General features: G+C 34.4%; 1 protein-coding gene across 5 annotated transcripts; it reads left to right on the forward strand.

The window, feature by feature from the left end:
* On the forward strand, positions 1-23,283 carry LOC143190622 (unconventional myosin-IXb). 5 transcript variants are annotated; one of them, XR_013004294.1, is made up of 22 exons: positions 1-576; positions 1,098-1,283; positions 1,343-1,480; positions 2,136-2,332; positions 2,670-3,143; positions 3,841-4,104; positions 4,169-4,435; positions 4,497-4,883; positions 4,972-5,107; positions 5,164-5,429; positions 8,985-9,269; positions 9,646-9,824; positions 9,940-10,079; positions 10,132-10,365; positions 10,418-10,548; positions 10,607-10,726; positions 10,787-11,387; positions 11,530-12,960; positions 14,278-14,606; positions 14,661-14,974; positions 20,810-21,045; positions 21,095-23,283. XR_013004294.1 is itself a non-coding variant. In XM_076395068.1 (22 exons), the coding sequence occupies exons 2-22, from the start codon at positions 1,245-1,247 to the stop codon at positions 20,953-20,955; spliced, it is 6,318 nt and encodes a 2,105-aa protein (XP_076251183.1). In that variant the 5' UTR covers positions 1-576; positions 1,098-1,244; the 3' UTR covers positions 20,956-23,283. The 5 variants fall into 5 exon arrangements, 4 of the variants coding, with proteins under 4 accessions (XP_076251183.1, XP_076251185.1, XP_076251184.1 ...); XM_076395068.1 differs by adding an exon at positions 8,570-8,809 and having other exon boundaries at positions 20,810-23,283; XM_076395070.1 differs by adding an exon at positions 5,524-5,556 and having other exon boundaries at positions 2-576; positions 20,810-23,283.

A 23,283-nucleotide genomic window follows, 5' to 3' on the forward strand; every position in this document is an offset into this window, starting at 1 on the left:
CGCCTCCTACAGCATATCGTTCCTAGTGATGTCGGTTGAAAATTATACAAATAAAAAATGGTAGTTATGGTGTTCCATTCGCGGAATTTGACTTCCATTTACGCGATAGGACGATTCCAGGCATTCGTGGACGGTTCCAAGCCTTAAATCGATCGGAAACCGAATGTAGAACGCCTTTTTGTTGTGCCAAAGGAACAGTTCGTACTATATGGGCGGGTTCAGAAACGATGGACTATGTCGACTTATTTCACTTGTTTATTGCCAATGTTTCACATCCTTATGACCGGAGACTGAAGTCATGCTTTTAATTAAATCCAATTAAATTTTTGTCGCTGGCAATTGCAACGCGTACAGACGAAACAGTTGGACTTTTTTCATCAGTTTTGGGCCGAAGAAGCAACATGTGACCCCAATCTGACATTTATCCCCCTAAATCAACCCTTCGCTTTGTTGTCGTATGGATCTTAAAATAGTTCGGAATCTTGAAACGGCGTGAAAAAACTCTTAAAGTGCATTCGTCGATACGGGATTGAGATCTGAAGCGTTATTGTGTTATAAGCAACAAATTTCCTTTTGGTATGTACATAATTTGGCGTTTATATTTATGATTTTTAAGGAAAATTGTATAAGGCTTCATTCTCCTCCTTAACATTGACGATATATCTTATGAGAATTTTTATATCAAAATAGATAATATTCGTTGATGTTTTTGTTTATTGATACTTAAGAAAAATCAGTAGTTTGTTTTCTGTTTAACGTAAATGTTTAAGAGTTCTGACTCGCCATCGACGTGCGGAGAGAAATTAACTAATTTCCTTATCAGAAAACAGTGGGAATAGTTCCATTGTTCTTTTTCAATGGTAATATTTTAAATAGTTATTTCCTTAAGCCTTCATTTTTACTATCTTCCACGATTCTGCATTAAATGTGAGGTTAAAGCTGTTAAAGTTAATTTTCATTATAACCATTTAGTAATTAGTCTCTCTTGCAGTTTTTGAATCTCCTTTTACATTTACATGAAATTGTATATTGTCAAAATATCCCTGTGACGTGACGTAATTATTTTTATACTAATATATTATGGTTTTATTTAAAAGAGCACCAGATGGTGGATCATCCAGCGAAAATAAACAACGGTCAAATTACGAGAAACATCGAAAATTATGGGCCAAACTTCGCAGGCCACTTGTGAAAATGTTATTCAGAGGAAGTTTCTTGCAGTTTAAGTGCACGACTTGGCCATAATGATGCCAGCCATGGAAAACAACAGATTTATATTACAGGTATTACAGATTTATCATCGTTTTTTAGTTTTTATATCTAATTTTTATTTCTTATTTAGGTATACGTGGGTGCTCTGAGTAACCTCTACGAGGCACTAAGCGTCGAGGCTAGCAAACAAACCACGTCCGAAGAGATAGTGTCCTGTATTGTAGAGAGACTTTCTCTGAATGAAAATATTTCATATGAGCTTACAGAGGTGAGACATCGAAATCAATACAATATATATTTAGCACTTTGTTCTGGCTTTTCATCATGAAACAATAGGGTTTAAAGGATTAAAGGAACTTCTAAGCAGATTTGCTGTTAGTGGTTCATCGTTACTATCATTTATGTGTTTATATGGTTTAGGCAAAATTTTCTATCTGTGGTATGCATTTATTCATATTTTCCTACTGTTTCTTATCAGTGTTGTAAAAACCAGCTGTTGATCTTGTTTTGTTTTGGAGGTCATCATATTCAAAATATTAAATAAAGTTTACTAAATTCTTATAATACCTTTGTCCACATTACACTTTATAGATAACACTTAATCAGTGCCCATAATAGGTTCTGCAATGAGAAATGATAATTATAATTAAACATAATTTTATTAATGTTTGGCTATAGAGGTGGTATATTTTTTCAACATTGTGATTTATGTAGAAACACAGAGTAGTTACAGTCAGACATGATTAGGTATGTTGGCTATTAAATACCATTACAATTTTTAGCGTATTAATCATATTCATCATGTCTATTACTATAGGTTGAAGTAGCGAATGATTGTGTCATTAGGTTTAACATGATTATCAAATTATATACAAACATTCCTGATGGTTTAGATTGTTGTTTTCTCACTTATTTTGTTCAAGGTAATCGGCGAAGATGGCCAGGAATGTAAAGAACGAAGCCTCTCAAATAACGAAAGTCCTGTACAGCTGATGATGTTATGGCCAAAGCATACTTCTGATAACACCTTTCGATTCTATCTGCGAGAGAAGGTTATCGATCATGCCTGGCGCGACCAATTCGTTATGGATCCCCAGCTAATCAAAGATTATTTTCACAGGTAAATTTTGGGCGGACTGTCTTAAAAACTGATAGGGCTTTAACAAGTCAACGCGGTTGTTTTTTTCTTAAATTTATACTCGCTGCCATACTGGGATTCTGATTGTGATTACTTTCATTGTGATTGTCATTAAAATAATGAGTATATGGAAATGTCTAGTAGATCATTTGAATCATTAATAATTATCTTTAATCCTGTCAGAATATTTTCGATTAATATCGAGTATTATTTGTACATTGCACTACATTTAGTACATAAGTACATTTTTGACGATTATATGTTGAAAATTAGGTTAACTTTTAATAAATCATAAGATAATTATTTATATTGGTGATAGGTTTTTGTACCAGCCGAAAGATCGGGAATATCCGGACCTTTGTCAACTGCCTGACCTCAACGAGCAGACGTTGCTAGACAACTTACGGGCCCGCTTTGTAGCTCGTCACATTTACACATACGTCGGTTCAATCCTGATTGCTTTAAACCCATTCAAGTTCTACCCCATTTACAATCCAAAGTACGTGAAACTATACCAGAACAGGCGTTTAGGACCGAACTTGCCACCGCATATATTTGCTGTTGCTGACACGGCCTACCATTGTATGTTGAAGGATAGAAAGAATCAGTGTATCGTGATCAGTGGAGAGAGCGGATCGGGAAAGACTGAGAGTACAAATTTCCTGTTGCATCATCTCACAGCTTTGAGTCAAAAAGGATCGCACGGAAGCGGCGTGGAACAAACGATACTGAGTGCTGGTCCTGTACTGGAGGCCTTTGGTAATGCCAAAACAGCACACAACAATAATTCTAGGTAAGTTCTTTTTTTTTTAATGTGGATTTTTTAAATTGTACTTCAATGAAATTAGCTAACTGACCAGAAAGGACTGGAAATACATTTGTATGGAACTATGACAGTAATTCTGTTAAAAATTAATTTTATTACTGCCGTTTTTTGCTCTTATTGTTAATTATTACATTTCCGTTGAATACTAAACCTAGATAACTTAAGATTAGACCTGTAGAGAAACTTACTGTCACTGATTTACCATTATTTAAAACTTTTTCACTGACTTGTTTTTATTATGTTTTTCATTTCCTATAATAATTATTACCAGAGTTTTTGTGATGGGTTTTAAATGTTTGTGTAATCTGCTTCACTTCTTAGTGTAACATTATTTCATTTTTTTAGTGGTTTTCTTTATTTCTAATATATTTAACATTTCATGAACTAGTCAATTATCTCATATATATACGTATGTTCTAGCTTATTAGAATTCTAACTTGTCAACGTTGTTTTTAAATGTATTGAAAAAAAAACTCAATATAAAATAAACGTTTATTTTATAATCTTAAAAACAAAAATTCAATTGTCACAACTTCATGTTTCGTTGTAATTGATTATTATTGAAGTCCTTTACTTTTCTATTTTGTATCTTAATTTGAATAATAATTCAAAAAACTATTTCATATGAACATGAAAATACATATTACATCGTTTAATTTTACAGTCGTTTTGGTAAATTTATCCAAGTAAACTACAAAGAAAATGGCATGGTGCATGGTGCAGTGGTTCAAAAATATCTTCTGGAGAAGTCACGAATATGCTGCCAAGGACGTTATGAAAGGAACTATCACGTATTTTACTACTTGTTAGAGGGCGCCAATGAACAGGAGAGGCAACAGTTGCATTTAATGACTCCAGACAAATATTATTATTTGAATAAATCTTGTTCGCCTTTAGACAATGTGGACGAAGGTTATGAGTTTTCCAGGTATAGATGCAATGCAATTTATAACATCTAACCATTTGATTAACCTAACCGAAAATAATTCCAGGTTGAAGCAATCTATGGAAATGGTCGGCTTCACGGCGGAAAAACAAAGACGACTTTTCTCGGTCCTTTCGGCGGTCCTTTTACTGGGTAATGTCGAGTTTCAGCCAAGGAAGTCCGCCTATCATCACGACGAAGCGGTCGGTGTAAAGAACCCTGAAATTGTTGGATTAATTTCTGAATTACTTCGAGTGAAACAAGAAACGCTTATGCAGGCTCTGACAGCGAAGAGGGCAAGGGCTTCTGGTGAAACACTAGTTATAAATTATAGGTATATAACTAACAATTTTATGGGGCCTCAGTAAGTAATTAATTTGTGAACATTTGTATAGATTACCCGAGGCAGTAGCGAGCAGGGACGCTATGGCCAAATGTCTTTATGGGGCTCTTTTTGATTGGATAGTTCTTCAAGTGAATCATGCCCTATTATCGAAAAAAGACACGTTAAGAGAACATCAGGGTAATTCTATCGGAGTCCTCGACATATTTGGCTTTGAGGATTTTGGTTTGAACAACAGTTTTGAACAGTTGTGCATCAACTATGCCAATGAACATCTGCAATACTACTTTAATCAACACGTTTTCAAATATGAACAAGAGGAATATAGAAAAGAGGGCATCCGGTGGAACAATATAGATTTCATGGATAATACAGGATGTCTTCAGTTAATAGAAGCTAAACCGAATGGATTATTATGCCTTCTTGACGACCAATGCAAGTATGTATATGTTATTTATTACCTTGTATTTTGGCGGTTTCTTCTGCTTCAGGTGTTAATTAATTCCTGGTGGGTTATGTTGTTTTAGTTTTCCTGGGGCGACAAATGAAACACTCCTGCAGAAATTTAACTCAGTGCACAAGGACAATAAATTTTATAAGAAACCGCAGAAGAAGGAAGGAGCTTTTATAGTGGAGCATTATGCTGGAAAAGTAAAATATCAGGTATAAAATTAAAGGTTCATTTGTGAATATTCGAATATCTAAAGCATAATACACAGGTAACGGATATGCGGGAGAAAAATCTGGATTTGATGAGACAGGACATCGTTGGAGTGCTGAAGAACAGCTCTATGGCTTTCGTTAGGGAGCTGGTCGGTGTGGATCCAGTGGCTGTGTTCCGGTGGGCGATAGTGAGGGCGTTTTTCAGGGCCCATTTTGCCTTTCGAGAAGCGGGAAAACGTCACCGTCAAGGCAGGGTGGATGGTAATAGAAACAATATTCAGCAGCGATATCGAGGACACGTTCCCAATGATAACATAATTAGGTAAGAATCCATTAGTTTGTCATAATCTATTACTGTTTTCATACATCATTCAGATGGAATTGATAAAAGAATCGAATTAAATATTTTCTTATAGAATATTCCATCTGATACTACAGAATTCTTCACAGTAAGTTTTAATCTGGCGCAGAATCTCGATAATTTTCTATTTCTATTAAAATTAACCTGAAAGATGCGCATTGAACAATCAGGGCCAGACTAACAGTATTCGTGTTCGCTTCAGTAAAACGTTTTGTGTTGTATGTGCAGCTGCTGGTTCGTGTTGCTATATTTTTACAAGCTTTATAATAAGCAAATCTTTGAAATTGATCAGGTGAAGAGTAACAGTTCTCATAAGAGCAGGTTTTGTAAAAGACTATTTCACATTAGTTCTCTAATTCCTTCAACACTTTTGCACAAAAATTTAAATTAATGGTTCATATTTTCATATACCATATTGGAAAACCATATCAAAATGTGAATATATTTAACTTGGGTCATAAGACAAATTATGTGTGCTTTATTTTTTGTAATGCAATTTGGGTTACACATTTTGTGAATTTGTTCTTTAAGAGTTATGTAACTCACAAAAACATACTTGGTTTCTATTGGTTCATCAATCATTGTAAGTTTAATGATATAATGCTTTTATTATGTTCAGTGTTTTTTAGATGTCTTGTCCAACTATTATATAATGTTCTATAATTTTTGAACACAAATTTTTGGGTTAATAAATATGTAAATATATTGATATTACGGATTTGTTATTATTATTACTAATAATCGGGGTAACATATTTTACTAGTTAATTGGTGTAATTCTACTTGAGTTAGGTGGTTAATAACAACAAACTTTGGTCTTACTAGATATCAGAACTAGTAGATCTTAGTTTAACTAATCACCATGACCCACTGTTCACTTCTTTAGAAAAGCTAGTGTTTGTTGATGGTAAAACCATCTTATGTTGGAGTCTACAAATTATAATAAATGAGGATGCACGATGGGGAATACGCATTATAATAGTTACAGTGATTGTTAGCATAATTCTCTCAAGTCAATTTAGGATGAAATATTTAAAATGAAGTGTTTGAAATAGATGCTAAACTACATTTTTTTGCTACTATCAATAAAATAATCACGATTTCTGTTAACGCTAAACACTCAACTTTGTTTTTATTTTTCATTCAAAAACTGTAAAACTCTTATCAAATTTGTAATTCTGTAGCCATCTGGTCACTGTTTCTGCTGTCAACCTCACGGTAAACAGAATTGCGTAAGTGCATAAGGATTACTCTTTTTATTGTCCTTTTTTTAATTTTTTTTTTAAATATAGTTCTCACTATTCACCTCAATGTTTGCTATTAAATGCTAATATATGTTCAGTGTACATTTTGGTGTTGTAGATGTCCCATCAATCAGGAAGTGCAAATCACTGTTAATGTTCTCTCCTTATTTGTGCGCCTGTATCGAAATTTCTGCTCGAATCATCATCTGTGTTCTATTGTCCTTGAAAAACCATAGTAATATGTGGTTTCAGTTTGTAGTTTTCTACCCATTAAACTTTTTATAACTCTATTTTGTTTTGTAGTGGATATTTTATTTATTCAGTTTATCAAACGCATATCAGAAAAACAAATGTTCGGATTTCATAAGGGAGTTGTTTTTTCAGATTTTTTTTTCAGTTATCTGAAGTATGTGTTTGATTGAGCTGTGTCGCGTCAAGGTCTCATTTTTATCATGTGCATGTTTTTTTAATGTTACATGCATGAGCTAGCTTTGTGTGGTGATCTAACATTGTGATAAGCAAACATGTTTTTGATCATGCGATTGAATGTTAGTTAGGTTTTTGTTGAGTTTTGTTGTTTGAGGTGTCTACATAACACATGGGCCGAAAAGTCGCGGGCCTAACTCGCTTTTATTGCATTCATCGTTTTTTTCAGTTAGTACTAACCTTCAAAAGAAAGCTGTTAAAATTTTATGATATTCTACTCATAAGTTTGTGAGTTATTTTGCTAAGAGTGATTCTACTTTGTTACTTTTAAAACAATGGATCAAAAACAATTTCGTGCATTAATTTTACACTGCTTCTTGATGTGCAAAAATACCGTTCAAGCGAAGCAATGGCTTGAAAACTGTTATATGATTCCGTTCCATCAGAAACAACATTAAACCGTTGATTTGCTGATTTTAAACGTGGTCGTAGAGACACCGATGATGCAGAAGGCATAAAAAAGACCACAAAATTGTTATGACTGATCGAAACGTGAAGTTAGTAAAGATATTAAAATAATGTGTTGTTTTTATTATCCATCACTTCACTTCGGAATCAAAACGATCGTCGTCTGAGTGGTCAGCAACTGGTGTACCTCTTGCAAATCGCCCGAAAACACAACAATCGGCTGAAATTGTTATGGTATTTTGGGATGTGCGTGGTTTAATACTCATCGGCTATCTTAAGAAGGGTAATTCAACAGCGAATATTATATCGCGTTATTGGAGAGTTTGAAGGCCGAAATTGCGAAGAAACGACCGCATATGGTAAAGAAAAAAGTTTGTTTCATCAAACAACGCACCGTGTCATAATTCAATCAAAACAATGGCAAAACTATATGAATTGAACTTCCAATTGCTCCCATATCCACCGTATTCGCCAGATTTGGCTCCTAGCGGCTACTGACTGTTCGCAGACCTAAACAAATCACCGGTAAGAAATTTCGCTCGAATGAAGGATGTTATCGCTGAAACTGAGGCTTAGTTTGAGGCAAAAGATAAGTTGTTCTACAAAAGTGGTACTGAAATGTTAGAGCGGCGCCGGAATGGTTGTGTGGCTCTTGTTGGGCATTTTGTTGATGAATTTCTTTGTTACGGCCTGGACTTTTCAGCCCATGTGTTATAGATACTTGGTGGATCTAGGCCTTGCCCACAGAATCAAATATCTGCGAGTGATCCTTTAATACTCAATAATTACGTGCCATAAAAATTGTTGCTCTTTTTCGATTCATACTGACTATAAGTAACATACTACTTCATTACGTCGCTGTTCGCTGTTACTATGTAATATATTCTGAAGTTTGTTCTATGATAAATCTACTCCATACTAGTTATCAAGACAATGTTAACATAAACATTTCTATCATACACAGCAAACAACGACATTCTTTGTCGCCTTTGAATCGATCAACCGAAGAATCCTCAACGTCAAATCATTTGTCCTGGCATCAGTTTTATCAGCGCAACCGAACGTCGACCAATATCAACGTCAAAACCAACGAGGATGATCGCAAACGCCGCGACTCTAATAGTTCCCAGGGCACCAACGCTTTGGAACGGGTCTTGTGTCCGGACGAGGCCAGAGCCATCCAGAGGGCAAACCAAATTGTGATGTATGTCTTTAGTTGTCGTCGGTGGTGGGAAAATTGTCTGGTTGATTTCGGTGATGGGAAATAAATTGAAATCAGTCCATATTCAGCATGTGATTGTATGCATGGCCTGATATTATACGCTCTATATTTCGGGTCATTTTTGGAATAATTAAAGGATGTTTGTCCTCTCTCGCAGGAAGAACAAATCATTTAGGCCACGAGAACGCGGCAAAAAGGGTTTGAAGAATTTACAGTCGGTGAAGACGTTGGCGGGTAGGACCGGAATCACAGCAACTAATCAAGGCCAAATAGGAAAGGCCAGGAAGCAACCTATGACTGTTGCTGCCCAATTCCAACAGAGTCTGCATTCACTGATGGATACTTTAAACCAAGCTAATCCATTTTTTATTCGCTGCATTAAGTCGAACGGACACAAGATACCGAATACTTTTGACGCCGAGACTGTACAGCGACAATTGAGGTAAGCGCTCATTATTTAATATTTCTTTTTTACCGTTAATAGATGTTTGATCATTTAGTAATTTTATTCGTTTGTTGTCTGAATGTCAAGATTCTTCAATATATTCTATTTAATTAATAATATTTAGTGCATAATATATTTAGCTTTGTAAAGCCTAAATAATATTGTGTTAACCCAGAAACATTTCACAATTAAGGCTAATATAAATTAGTTTTTAAGATATGTTACTGTTATGTTTATTAGATCACTTACATTCTATTCTTGGCTTAGTTATTAGAAACGCGCTTTTTACATTTGTACATTTCAACAAAACAAATTGAAATAAAAAATGTATAACATTCAATGCATGATTGTGTTGATATGTTTTTATTTGTAGATATACAGGAATGTTGGAAACAGTGCGGATAAGACAAGCCGGATTCAATGTGCGTTTGACCTATGATGAATTTATACAGCTCTATCGGATTCTTCTTCCCAAAGGGCTGTTGAGTTCGCAGAATGATGTCAGGGATTTCCTGGCTACGCTCAATTTAAATCGCGACAATTATCAATTAGGTAAATTCTCATGTTTCTATCAACATCAACATGGTATATTGATTTTATCGTTTTTATTTTCACATTAATTGAAAGTTAATTTATATTATATTCGAAAAAATATATAAATTTGTAGGAAGTACTAAAGTTTTCATGAGAGAATCAGAGAAACATAAGTTAGACTGCAAGCTCCATCAGCAAATAATGGCGGGTATTGTTACGTTACAAAGATGGTTTCGGGCTTGTTTGGAAAGAAAACGGTTTTTGAAGATGAGGGTAAAATAATTTCGCCTTTTTAGTATGTTTTCTGATTTTTATATTTTTGCAGACCGCTGTTATAGTACTACAATCCTATTGTCGAATGTATTTAGTACAGAAAACTGTACGACAAATAATGGCGGCTACCAAAATACAAAAATATTGGAGGGGATATCAGTGTAGAAGTTGGATGCAGAAACTGAAACTTGGTTTGATTATATTCCAGGCGCATTGCAGAGGATTCAAAGTAAGGCAAATGGTGGCAGAGAAAAGAGTACTTCGTCAACATGGCAAAAAACCTCAGGTACAATTCTGGTTTATCATTAATATTGTTATTGTATATAATTTTTACTTAGCTTCTAATAACGATTCCGGTGCATCAACAAATAGCAAAGACTAGTTCAGCAGAGACATTTATCAGTAAAGGTTCTAGTCAAGAGGAATTAAGAGCTGATCAGTTGGAAAAGAGATTTATGGGTTCAGATGAGTATGTCATTGGGATAATTTTTCAACATTTCATTTAATTTCTTAATTTCTACTTTCAGAAGCGGTATTCAAGATGATTTAAATGAACATCTTAACATGCATAAACATGATTTATTACGATCCACTCTTTCCTTACCTATGGTATCTCACACTCAACCTCAATATCACTATTTAAGAAGGTAAATTCGAAAGGAGATTTTTTTGCAGAGTTATCTTATTTGTTCTTTTAATAATGATAGGTTGGAAGAATCAGCTTTGGATCATCGACGCAAAATTATTAAAGCCCACCAAACTATCGATTATTCGGAACTAGAATACTCCCCGCAGAGGAAAGGAAGCGGAGAGTCACTGGACTCTCAGAGAAGTTATGAATCCCAACAAAGCACTGATTCCCATTTGAGTAACACTATCAGAGAAGTTGTTAACAAGCCTGAACCATCTCCCCTGGGCAAACAATGGTCCAGTACAAGTACTACTAGCGAGACATTTTCGGAGAGCGGCGCTACCCAGTCCGCCCCTCCTCATATACCCGATAAGTTTACCCAGTTTCAATCAAGCGGCGAGGGTAGTCCATCCAAACTAAAGCTTACACAATCTCAATCGGGGAATTGGTCGTGGGACGCGCCTCAAAGGAAGGATTTCAGAGGGACAGATAATACAAAGGGATTGGTGAGAAGTTTTCCTCCGAGAAGACCAAGCAAGGGCTTTGAGGATCGACCAGACGTTTATCCATTTGATAATACACCAAATAAGTTGGAGCAGATATTGGGAAGACCTGAAGCACCAGCGAGAAATATAAGGAAATCTAAAAGAGGGCATGTAAAGAGTTTGGGAGAAGAGGTAAGGGGAATAACTATTTTATTTTAAATATCAGGGACTCTCAGCAACAAATAAAAATTTAAATAAAATAATTTTAATTTTTATATAGCAGTATGACAATATTTTTTCAATATATTTTAGATATTTTCATTGTTTTTTTCAGGTTACAGATTCCTCAGTTATAGAGAAAGGAACATTAGGTGTTATTGACGAGAGAAAAGCTCAGCCTGTTATTAACATGTTGAATAATATTAAGTTTATAGCACAGGAGACACCAAATAAGCAATCCTTAACGCCAAAACGCCAACGTCAAAATCTTCCTCAATTAGACCTGAGAAGGAGAAATAGTGATCCTGCTACCAAAATACTTGTAAAAGATCATAATAGTATAGATGTTAGTCCCGCTGTTAAGAAGGGATGGGAAGAATTGACTACTTTATCGAGTATTTGCGTTGCCGGGCATAACCTAAGGAAAATATCTAGACTTTCTCGAGATGGATACTGCTGTTTCTGTAAAGAAAAGGTGGATTTATTTGTGGCTCAGGGATATAAGTGCACAAATTGTAAAAAGTTATTCCACACAAAGTGTATTCAAAACAAAGGCATTAATGAGATGCCTTGTGATAGCCAGAGAAATAGTAATGATCCGGGTAAAGGCAAACGAAAGCATCGCAAACATTCTCGAGCTCCATACGATGTTCAAAAATCGGAAGAAGCTAAATTTAATCTGACTGGGACGTCGGAATTCACGGACCGCACTGACCAAATCATCAGTGGCTCAGAGGAACTCACATTGATGCAGGAGTTCATTGCCGAGAAAATAATGAAAATTGAAAACGAGGGCGGTAAATCCAGCGAAGTGGATCAGGTATTCAAGCAGGCTCTGCGAGAGTTCAAGGATAACCTTGTCCAAATCTACAGTACGACTTCCAAACACAATGGAATTGAAGTATGTAATGTTCGGTATAGAGACTTGATCGGCATTTTCGATCAAGCCATGAAAACGGCATGTCAACGCGAGCTCAAAGAAACAGAAACGAAAAACTTTCCTATTATTCCCGGAGTGAATGCTTTCAGGGGTTTTATGGATGAATTCATGACCACGAAAACAGAAGATAAACCAAGTAAAGCCAAACGGAAAAAGGAGAAGAAGCGTAAAGAGGAAACAATCAAGATTAACGGACACACTTTTATTCAAACCATCATCAACATACAAACTGCTTGTGAGATTTGCAATTCATTCTTTATGTGGCCTATCGAACGAGGCTTAGTTTGTCAGAGTTGTAAGCTGACAACTCACAAGCGGTGTTGTGGTTCTTCATGCAAGTGTCAAAAGGAGCCAGACATGCAAGGGAGTAACAAGAAAATATTTGGGGTGCCTCTGATTACGCTCGTAACCGAAGAGCACAAGATTCCTGTTGTTATCGAAAAGTTAATCTATACTATTGAACTGAAGGGATTGTATACTGAGGGTATATATAGGAAGTCGGGTGTTAATTCAAAAATCAGAGAGTTGAAGACGAGCATGGATGAGAATCCAGAAAACTGCGAGTTTGAAAAATATCAGGTCCACGTTTTGGCATCGGTTTTAAAGGTAAATATAAATTGTATTTAGCTTTGAAAATATTTTAACGTTTATACGAGTATTACCAATTGGATTGACTCTGGGACTGTGGAGTTTTGCATCTCAGTCAAGAGAGATCAGATGAGCAGATTATACTTAATTTTTGGGTTTTTCTGTCTTTTGGGTACTTGTATGGTACGTTGTTACGTGCGCTGTTGTCGAATATGGTTAAACCTCTTGGTATATATCTAGCTGAGAATTTTAACGACATTTTACATTTCAGCATACTCCATTTGTTGTATTCTTTATTTGAAAGTAATTTTCGTTGGTTCCTTAAGATTCGGGGTAGCGTCCGACGGAACCTTAGCGGCATTTTGTATTTCAGGCCTCTTGACTTGTTATATTCTTTATTTAAAAGCTATTTCCGTTAGTATTTTGAGTTTGTTTCTTATATAATTCTTCAATTATCATATCAGGCACGAGAATTTTATCGGTTTGAGGATGATACAAAGCAGATCGTATATTCTAGGGAAAGTATAAGTTATACACGGTTTGTTTTCTTTTTTGACACGTCTTTGAATATATCATTACCATCAATGTTGTAGTTACTAGTTGTTGTTATTCATTGGAACAGAAATAGTGGTAGAGTTTTTACTTGTTTTTTTGGTTATAAGTTATACATTAACGGGAAAATGAGATTCGCGTCAAGGCAATAAATATATAAAAAATATGTACTATATAGTGTCTCATCCTTCTGGCAACATGGTGATACCGTGTCGAGAGAAATATGTTAATTTGGCAGAGATTCAATTATCGCTCCATTTTACGACTTCTTCAGCATGTAGAAATGAAATGTCGATGTGCCATCCAATTCATGCTGAACCGATCTAAACAAGTGGTAATCTTAAGGGACTTCAGTGAAAATGCTGGGTGTGAACTACCCATTTGAGTTGCAACAGTGTACTATCACTACACTATGCTGATTCCATCATATACATAACATGACTTTTGGCGATTGTCGTAGTAGATTTTTCTTCAGTTTTCATCAGTCATAATATAACCCGGATTATTTTTTCGAAATTGCATTTGCCTGTCAATTTGGGGGTTACTATGTCTCCTGCTTTCCGAAAATAAGAAAAGCCTGTTAAGCTGCCAGAATACAATCGAATTACAGTTAGGTTGTTTAGCTGTTGTTTATATTTATTTTTCGTATTTCCATTTAATAGATATCGCTGATAAAAATACATGCAAGCACCTAAATATACTATTACTATATTTTATTTTATTATATTATATCAATTAAACTTATTTTGATAATAATTGTCCGATAACGTATTTATATTTCAGTGCTTCCTTCGTGAGATGCCTGAGCCTCTGTTGACTTTCGAATATTATGAGAACTTTATTACAGCAGCGAATTTAACAAACGAAACCGACCGAATAACAACGTTGTATGACATATTGAAGAAGCTACCGACACCGAACTATGACTTGATGGAAAGGCTAATATTCCATTTGGCGATGGTAGCTCATCACGAAGAAACGAACAGGATGACGGCGTCCGCTTTAGCGATCGTGTTTGCTCCATGCGTACTTAGAACAAATAATCGTGTACCAGCACAGCAGAGTTTGCACGACATCGGTAGTCAAACGCAGTGCATTGAAACTATCATTAGGTCGGTAAACGCAAGAATTATTCGATTTTCTTTTGTTAATAATATCATTCTTAGAGTGCATTTACGAAAACTCCGATCAACTTTGGATGATATCGACACGCTGGATACGGCGTGTCAGGCGGCTACGAATCGACTGTCGTCACTCAGAAGCTCAAAGGTATTCAGTCCTGACGAATTACTGCCTAGCAATCAACCGTCACAGCAGCAAACGGAGGACGAGGAACATTTACTAGAGGATCATATACAGGAGATTCAGAAGGAGAAGGAACATCTTGCCTCCACTTTGCCCACATTGACTCATGCCACTTCGGACGATGACATGTTATCGACTGATGGAGATGGTAGTTTGGACGATCTGTCCTGTCTAGGTAAAAACACTTTTTGAATAACGTTCCTTGCTATATATGTTATTTAGCAATTCACCATTCATACATTTAGTATTTTTACATGTAAGGTTGGGGAAAAGGTATTTCTGTTTTTGCTAAACAGGTGGCTTAAAAGTCTTAATAATATTATTTAATAAAACCATACTAAAGCGCGTTTCAAAAGTGCTAAAATGTAAAATATATGTCAATTTTATAGACAAAATGGTAATAACTAATAATCCAGTTAATAAATAGTAACTAAAAACATGAAAAAGAGAAATATCCGGATTGCTCCCGGGTCGAATAGGAATAGAACATAATATGTAACTATAATAAAGGTTTTTTAACTTATAAGCTTTGGAATCATTAACAAAATTATATAAGGGCAGATAATATCACATATCACCTATATCAGCACACTTTTTGGCGCACCATTCTTGGCTTTGAATAAAATGCTCTGATGGTGGATGAATGAATTTTTTTAAACATTGTATTAATGCCAATCTCTCGTTTCTGTAGATCGACCTTTAATTTTTTATCTGGGCTTTCTTCTATTCTTCTTCACATCTTTATCGACATTTTCTCTTTTTCAAAAAAACTTTGTCAGTTTTAAATTTTTTCTTATCATCTTTTTAAATAGTTCCAGTAGTGCTGGGTGATTGGATTGTATCAGTTTATTGTGAACTAGTGGATGGCAATGGCACCATATCTTTAACTTGTTCTGGCTATATCGGTTCTGTACAGGAAGATTGGTATTGTTATTATAGTTACTGTATACTCATGGATTTCATTCGGGACTTTATAATATGATGATTGATAAACTTGTAATCAGTTATCGCATTGGAATTGGGAATGAAAATATTCCAGCATTTCCAACAGTGTCAGTCTGGTTTAAAACCTGTTTGAAAATATCTCCGAAAGCGACCTTTGTGATTTTTTGATTTGAATGTGGACATTGGCGTGATGTAGTTTTTTGGTGATAATATCCAACATCCAGTAGTTGTAATGCATGTCATGTATGTAGAGGAAGACAAACAAGTTCAATGTTAAAGAATTACATAGATCAACCAACGAGTACTTCCATGTGAGACGTGTGTTTGTACAAGATTAGAATATCTTTTCTTTGGGTATGGTAGCTATTAAAGTGTTGCAACCATAATTATAAAACTTTATTGGCCCAGCCATTTTCTGTCATAACAATTTCCGTACCGGTATGCCAGTGAAAATGTCATCTCATTTGTTACCTTTAAACAAAACAAATGGAGGTATATACTAACCGGTTGATTCATATAGGCTAGGACGGTTAAATTTTCGCCTTGTGCAACATTTGTCAACACCTTTTGCATCGTGCATTGAATTTATAATGTTGGGTGGTCGATTATTAAGCCCCCCCTCTTCTTCCTCATAAATTTGTCTTGTCTACTACTGTTTCTAAAGTCTCGAACATTTCGACCACCTTTTCACTTTTGAATCGTTGCTTCTTGACAATCTTTCTGCTTTCCGAATAGTTAAATTCGTTATGTTTTTTTTCCTAAAGCGACGAAATCAGCCCTGACCGCCCATTCGTACTTCTGTTAAATTTGTGTTTAATTTTTTGACATTCTTCAAATTCAAATTTATATAATACATATAATTCCAAAACTACGAGGGTAAGTTCAGTAAACGGTCTGTTAAATTATTTTCAGCATTCTCAACTAAGGCTATGTGTCTTGACTTGACACCTCTGGAGAAACTCTTCTAAAACTACTCTTCTTTGTAAACAAGTGTATGTGTCTAAAATCTCAGCAGCCCTATGTAAGGTTAACTCTTTGTTTGGGATTTTATTTGTGGCTTCTATCCTTTTTTCTTAAGACCATTTTCCCACGTCTTTCTTTTGTACCTGCGAACGATCAAAACAGATACAATTAACCTTAAATATAAGATAAATAATTAATAAAGGGATCCAATTCCCCATAATTTCATATTAAAAACTTTTGAAATGAATATTTTGCACATTAACATATAATAATGTGCTTAAAAACCATTTTTTTATAAATAGGCCCCTTCTCATTCAATATAAGCCATATTAATCAAAGTTTTAACACAAATCCTTATGGTGGGCACAGATCTGAGCCTTTGGGTCGAATGAATACCGAAAATTCAAAATACGCATGAGCAGAGCTGAATTTGGCGAACAAAATGAGTCGAGATTCAAAATTGGTTTAAAGTTGTAGTGCGCGTGCTGTTTGCCTAACGGCCAACCACCGAGTATCGCCCAAGAGGACCTGGACCGGCACAACAAATTTGTGCGAAAGTGGGAGAAACTGGCCGAATATTGAATGACATAGATTTTGGTTCCGAGAAAATAACCCTATTTTTTATTGTAGTGCAATTGTTCACCCAAAGATGTTTTTGAATAATAAATATATAATTAATATCTACTAATAGCTATTAACAAATATATATAATTATATAAAAGCGTTGTTAAAAAACCTGAAAAATTTTAATTAAAATATTTTTATAATATATTTTCACTGCAAGATTCTTGTTTCTAAAATATGAAATAATATTCAACTTAGTATAATAAGTCTTCAGAAATCTACAAATAGAATATTAAAGTTATATAAACATGAGAGTTTTGACATATTCTTACCATAATCTTCAAAGGAGTGGGATTGCAATATTATTCCTATTATCTTCCTTATCATAACTTTGATTATGATACTGGCCATACTTACAATTATTTGATATTTTTTAAAAAACGTTCAGACGGTACATATTATTTTAACAATAAACATTGCTTTTTAGGAAAAGAACACTGTACACATACCGTCGAAAAGTAATTCACAAGACATTTTATTTTATTATGCTATTGTGAAAAGTATGGTTGTAAACAAAAGAACCTCCAAATCAAAACTATGAAATCCGTTCAATGTTTTTTGGGGACCGATACTTTTCAAGAGAATTATCACCACCAAATACCGCTAAAGGAGAGCTATTTGTCGAATATTCGCACAGGGCCCGAACCATCGGGTTGGTTAATATCTCACCATTAGATGAGCGCCAAAATTGTAACACCTGACTCATTAGCACGCAGTATCGACAATGGTGTAATAGACAATAAAAATACTACCGGTGGCATGAAGTACAGAATGGCATGCAGGGGGTTCATAAGACCATTGCATTCAAGTAACATTATTTCAAATGTCAACGGATTTCTTATTTTAATCCGATTCGCCTCTTAAAGATAGCATTCGTCAAATCAGTTAAAAGTTATTATTCTTAAGATCATTTTCAGTTTTTTTTTATTGAATGGAGGAAAGTACAGCTCAAGATCATGAAAAATTGTATCGACCGTAAAACTATTTTACATGTGAATATCAAAAGAAGCTGAATACTTCTGTTCCAATTCATATGGAAAGCCGTGAAATATTTAATTAATAATGTATGAAAAAGATGTTGGTCGAAGCCGTGATTTCGTAAACGGTTGCAGATCTCGCATTGATGTCGAGGAACATGGTACTGAATGAAGGAATAATGGAATGTGAAAACCGTTGTCATCCGTCAAGATAACGCAACACTATGCATATCTTGGCGACTCGACAATAATTCGGAGATATTGTCTGGGAAGTTATGATATTTCCACCCTATAGCCTAGATCTTACCTCGTCCGACAGTCATTTGTTTCAATAACTGCAAAACAATTTCAATGGTGCAAAGTTCGTTTCAAAAGAGACTTGTGAATATCACTTGGTTCAATTTTTCGACCTGGAACCTTACTTAAATTTTTTAGTATATATGTCCTTCCAGAGGGACACTACAATAAGTACACATCTGTCATTTTATTGAGATAAAAAAATTCAGTTTTCTTACTTTATGTGCCTTACTCTTACGATTATTAAAACCAAACTACCTTTTTCAAATTTTTTCCAGTTTTTTGTAATGTTCCTCCATAAGGACATCGCGCATTGGCGGTCAAAACGAATACAAAATATAATGCATGCTAAAAGTATTTATTCACAAAAATATAAAATCAAACATTACTTTAAATGAATTTTACCTTTACTACGTGTTACATATGTCTTATTTTTGCATCTGGAAGTATATATTTTTTTCTTCCACAGTAGGAATATGCCTAATGTCAGAGTCTGCTTTTTGTATTCTAGCCATGAGTAAACCAAGTTCAAAGCAACAAATCAGCGGTAAATACTTAGCGAGAAATCAACCTTATCCACTCGTCTCATGTTCTCGTTATACAATTTTGTTGCCTCTGGTCTGGACATTTGAAAATAACTTTTTTTTTCATCTAGTGCACTTGTTTTTTTTCCGATTTGAAATTGGACATTGTAGTAACCGATCTGTTCATTTCATCGTACCATTTAGTTATTATAATTACATTTTTACTAAGTGCAACATAAAAAGCACCACGCCCCTTCCTTTATTTCTTTGAGAGTGGGTAGCTGAGGCTTTAAAAAACGATTTATTCTTATCGTACCAACTGCAAAAATTGATTTTGCCTCTAAAAATTAAAAATGATGGTAGTTACTGAAGTAATGGTAAAAGTATCATTTATGTCAGCCATATTACAATTCCAGCAGCACTGTCAAAATGTTCATAGACTAGCTTTATTCTAGTAATGCTACCTTGGTAGATTAGAAAATCAGAAATAGTACTCTTGTTCCGTCATAATGTATATTTTTACACCCCACTTCTTCCGCTTATTTTTTACACATTGCTTGATGTTGTTAAAAGTGTGTTCCGTTTGCTTACTGTTGACCAATAAGAAAACGTCTTAGTGATTTTGAACAGTGTTTGGCTATGTTTAAACGTAACAAACCGGAATTTTTGCGTCGATATGTGACAATGGATGAACTGAGTGGACAGCCGCTAGTGAACGTCGTCCAAAGCGCCCGAAAGTACAACGATTGGCTGGAAAGGTTATGGCCTCGGTATTTTGGGATGTGCGTGGTGTAATATTCATCGACTATCTTGAGAAGGGAAATATACCACCATCCACAGTGAATATTATATAGCGTTTGAAGACCGAAATTGCAAATAAACGACCTCATATGGCAAAGAAAAAATTTTTGTTTCATCAAGATAACGCACCGTGTTATAAGTCAATCAAAATGATGGCAAAACAACGTGAATTGAACTCGCCTGACTCCCAACGACTACTGGCTGTTCGCAGACCTCAAAAAAATGTTCACCGGTAAGAAATTTCTCTGGAGTGAAGAGGTTATTGCTGAAACTGAGGCCTATTTTGAAATATTGAAATGTTAGACCGGCGCTGGAATGATTGTGTGGCTCTTGGTGGAGTTTAAGTAATGAATAAAGCTAATTTTGAACAAAAAATCGCTTGTTCTTTGTTACGCCCGGGACTTTTCTTACTGCAAGTGAAACTGGAGGAATTTAACAAAGTGAAATTTAGTTATACAGGGGCGGAATTTTAGTTTAGCATAAATGTGGTAAAATGTTGTCAATCAACGTAGCTTACATCAAATTAGTGTTTAAAATGCATATGGATAAATTCGCTTTGAAAAATTAATTTCAAACAAAAACCGAAATTCCTTTTTCCCCGATCCATTGTTATCAATTGATATTAGAGAATAACCGTGTTTTATTACCGATGACTGTTGTAGTAATAAAAAACTGTTAGACTGTTATGGAAATTATAGTTTAGAGTTGCCATCTCGAGTTGTAATATTGCTGTATAGTGACATATTTATTTCAACTATGGCTCAGAAATTAATAAATATTCCTAATAATGTATAAAGATTTTTACTCCATGCTGCATTTAAATATTATGAAGCCGAATGAGCACAGGTTTTCTTAATGAAATCGTCATTCATTTTTTAGGGGAGAAAAACAAACCGAAACCAGTTGTAAGATCGATATCCAGCGGTGAAGCGAAATCCAACTTATTGCCCAAATTAAAACGACAGTCTTCATCGGACACCAGCGGTAAAATATTGGATAATTGCGAAGATCCAATTATGGTGTGAAAGATTACGTTTTAATTTCTATTGATATCGATGGACGAAAGCGTTCTGCGGATGCGTTTATAATTTTTTTTCCTGTAAAGAGTGTACATAGTGAGTATTTGATGAGAAAGTGTAAATATTGACTATTGCCGATTTATAGTTTTAAATTGTATTATAGTTTTGTTTTGTGGACGTCGACCTTATATATATAAATATTCTATATATATGTATACATAGTTTTAAATTCTTCGAGATCAACCAGAGACAACTCTGCCATGAAAATTTTATTGTAATTTCACTGATACTTTTTGAGACCTACATAGATTTCATTTCTAACTTTATTATTTATGTGAAACTGGAAAGGAGAAATCAAAAACGCTAAAGGAACCATAACAGTTTCATTATGTTGTGTTGATTTTGTGAACATCCATTCTGTTTTCAGTATCATGATATGATACCATGTTTGAAATAAGGAGACTTGGAACAAATAACATTCGACATATCATCTTATCCACCCATGAAAAAATGTTTATAATTTAAAGTAATTTAGATATTTACAAATAATTATTTTGTTGTTTTATTTTAGTATGTTCTGTGCGCTATAATATTTTGCTTTTGTCTTATAAACTGATTATGGTTTCTTGTATTTATGTAAGTATTAGTTTTTTATATTATATATAAAAAGCAATTATTTATGAACAAAAATGTGATTTTAAGGTGCAAAAATTGCAAAAAATGTTTTATCCTTTCAAGTCTGTGTATCCTAGAGAGAAATGTTTTGATTAAATTGTTGTGTTGTGTAATATATAAAAATACTTTGTTATTTTCGTCAGTGATAATATCTTTTATGTTTCTACATAATTGTATAATCAAAATTATTCAGAGATAGTGAAAACTTTATAATCTAAAAAGATGCCTCAAATAAAAATGCTTTTATATACACCTCAATACCAACACTGGGATTTATACTCATCATGACAATTATAGTTTTTATTTGGGGCTGACTTTACAGGGTGAGACCATCAGTCCAGTACACTGAATTTTCACTAGTCAGCTTAGTTTACTGAACTGATTAATGTTTTTATCAATGTTGCTTGTCTCATCCTGTTACATAATGTGATCTAATTGTAAAGAAACCAATTTGGTTTTTGTAACTAAACTAGTAAGTCATTCTGTTAATTTCTTAGCTGTTCTTTTTTCCATCATTTGTTTAGATGAGAAGGGCAGTACTGATTCGCAGCGGGAAATCTGCAGAGTGTCTTGGAACTATTTTACATATAACTGAAAACGCTTGTTGAGACCTCTGAACTTGTTGAATTTCCAAAAGTTTACTATTCGATCATCGTTGTGATTCCCATGTTAGGTTTTTGAAATGTTTTGATATTAATGTATTTTTGCTATCCTCGTTGTTTGTAATCTAATTTTCTGTTCTCCTGCATCGAAATTACTAGTACTTACTCGTGAACGTGGTGAGAGTTTCGAGTTTTAATCGGATGGTTGTTTCTTGCCTCTTTCGCCGAATACAAAAACGGTACACGTTTTTTCCATGTATATATTTCATTATCTTGTTTTTCTTTTTTAGAAATATTTTCCTACAAATACTCATAAGTTTATGAAAAAATGGGTCAGATGAACCATCATACATACGATTTGCTTGTGTAAGATATGGCAAAAATGCGAATGTTTTTTTTAATCTACTAACATAAATGAGTTACTAAACGCTTTTGTACTATTTATGTAATAATAACTATTAATTATTGTTTCTCCTTTATTAGGTAATTACCATTCCAAAATTTCCGAATATATATCGCATATATTCTTTTGTGCTCAACACTGTGGGTATTTAGGAAGTGAGTCAGCGGCTTTCTGTGTAAAATGTTGATTTTGTTACTGAGCGGCGTGCTGAAACTCGGATCGAATATACAAGAGCTGTTAAAAAATACATTGAATAAATAGCCGGCATATCAACGCCGCCAGCTTGTCACAATCAGTTGTTTTTTAATAGTTTCTTAGATATTCTGGCCCCAATTTCACCGCGAGTAATATATCCATATTATTAAGTGATTTATCTGAGATTTTAGGACAACAACTTTAATATGTTGCCGCCCTTACAACCCTCCTACCCACCATTAGATATAAATCTTATGTCTTCTGTTTTATATTTTTGGGCATTTAAGTGACTGATTTCTTTTTTTATATATAAATATAATATATGAGATATGTTTACTAATCTAAATTATTCGTAACTGTATACCAAATGTTTAAAAAAGACATAAAAACAGTTTGTGCCCCACAGGTACGACGGAAATTATAAATAAATTTGTAAATAAACAGTTCAATATTTAGAAG

The sequence above is a fragment of the Rhynchophorus ferrugineus genome, unplaced genomic scaffold, assembly GCF_030347505.1.
Source record: "Rhynchophorus ferrugineus isolate W39M unplaced genomic scaffold, kcgeb_rfMv2 rfM2, whole genome shotgun sequence".
Classification (NCBI taxonomy): domain Eukaryota; kingdom Metazoa; phylum Arthropoda; class Insecta; order Coleoptera; family Curculionidae; genus Rhynchophorus; species Rhynchophorus ferrugineus.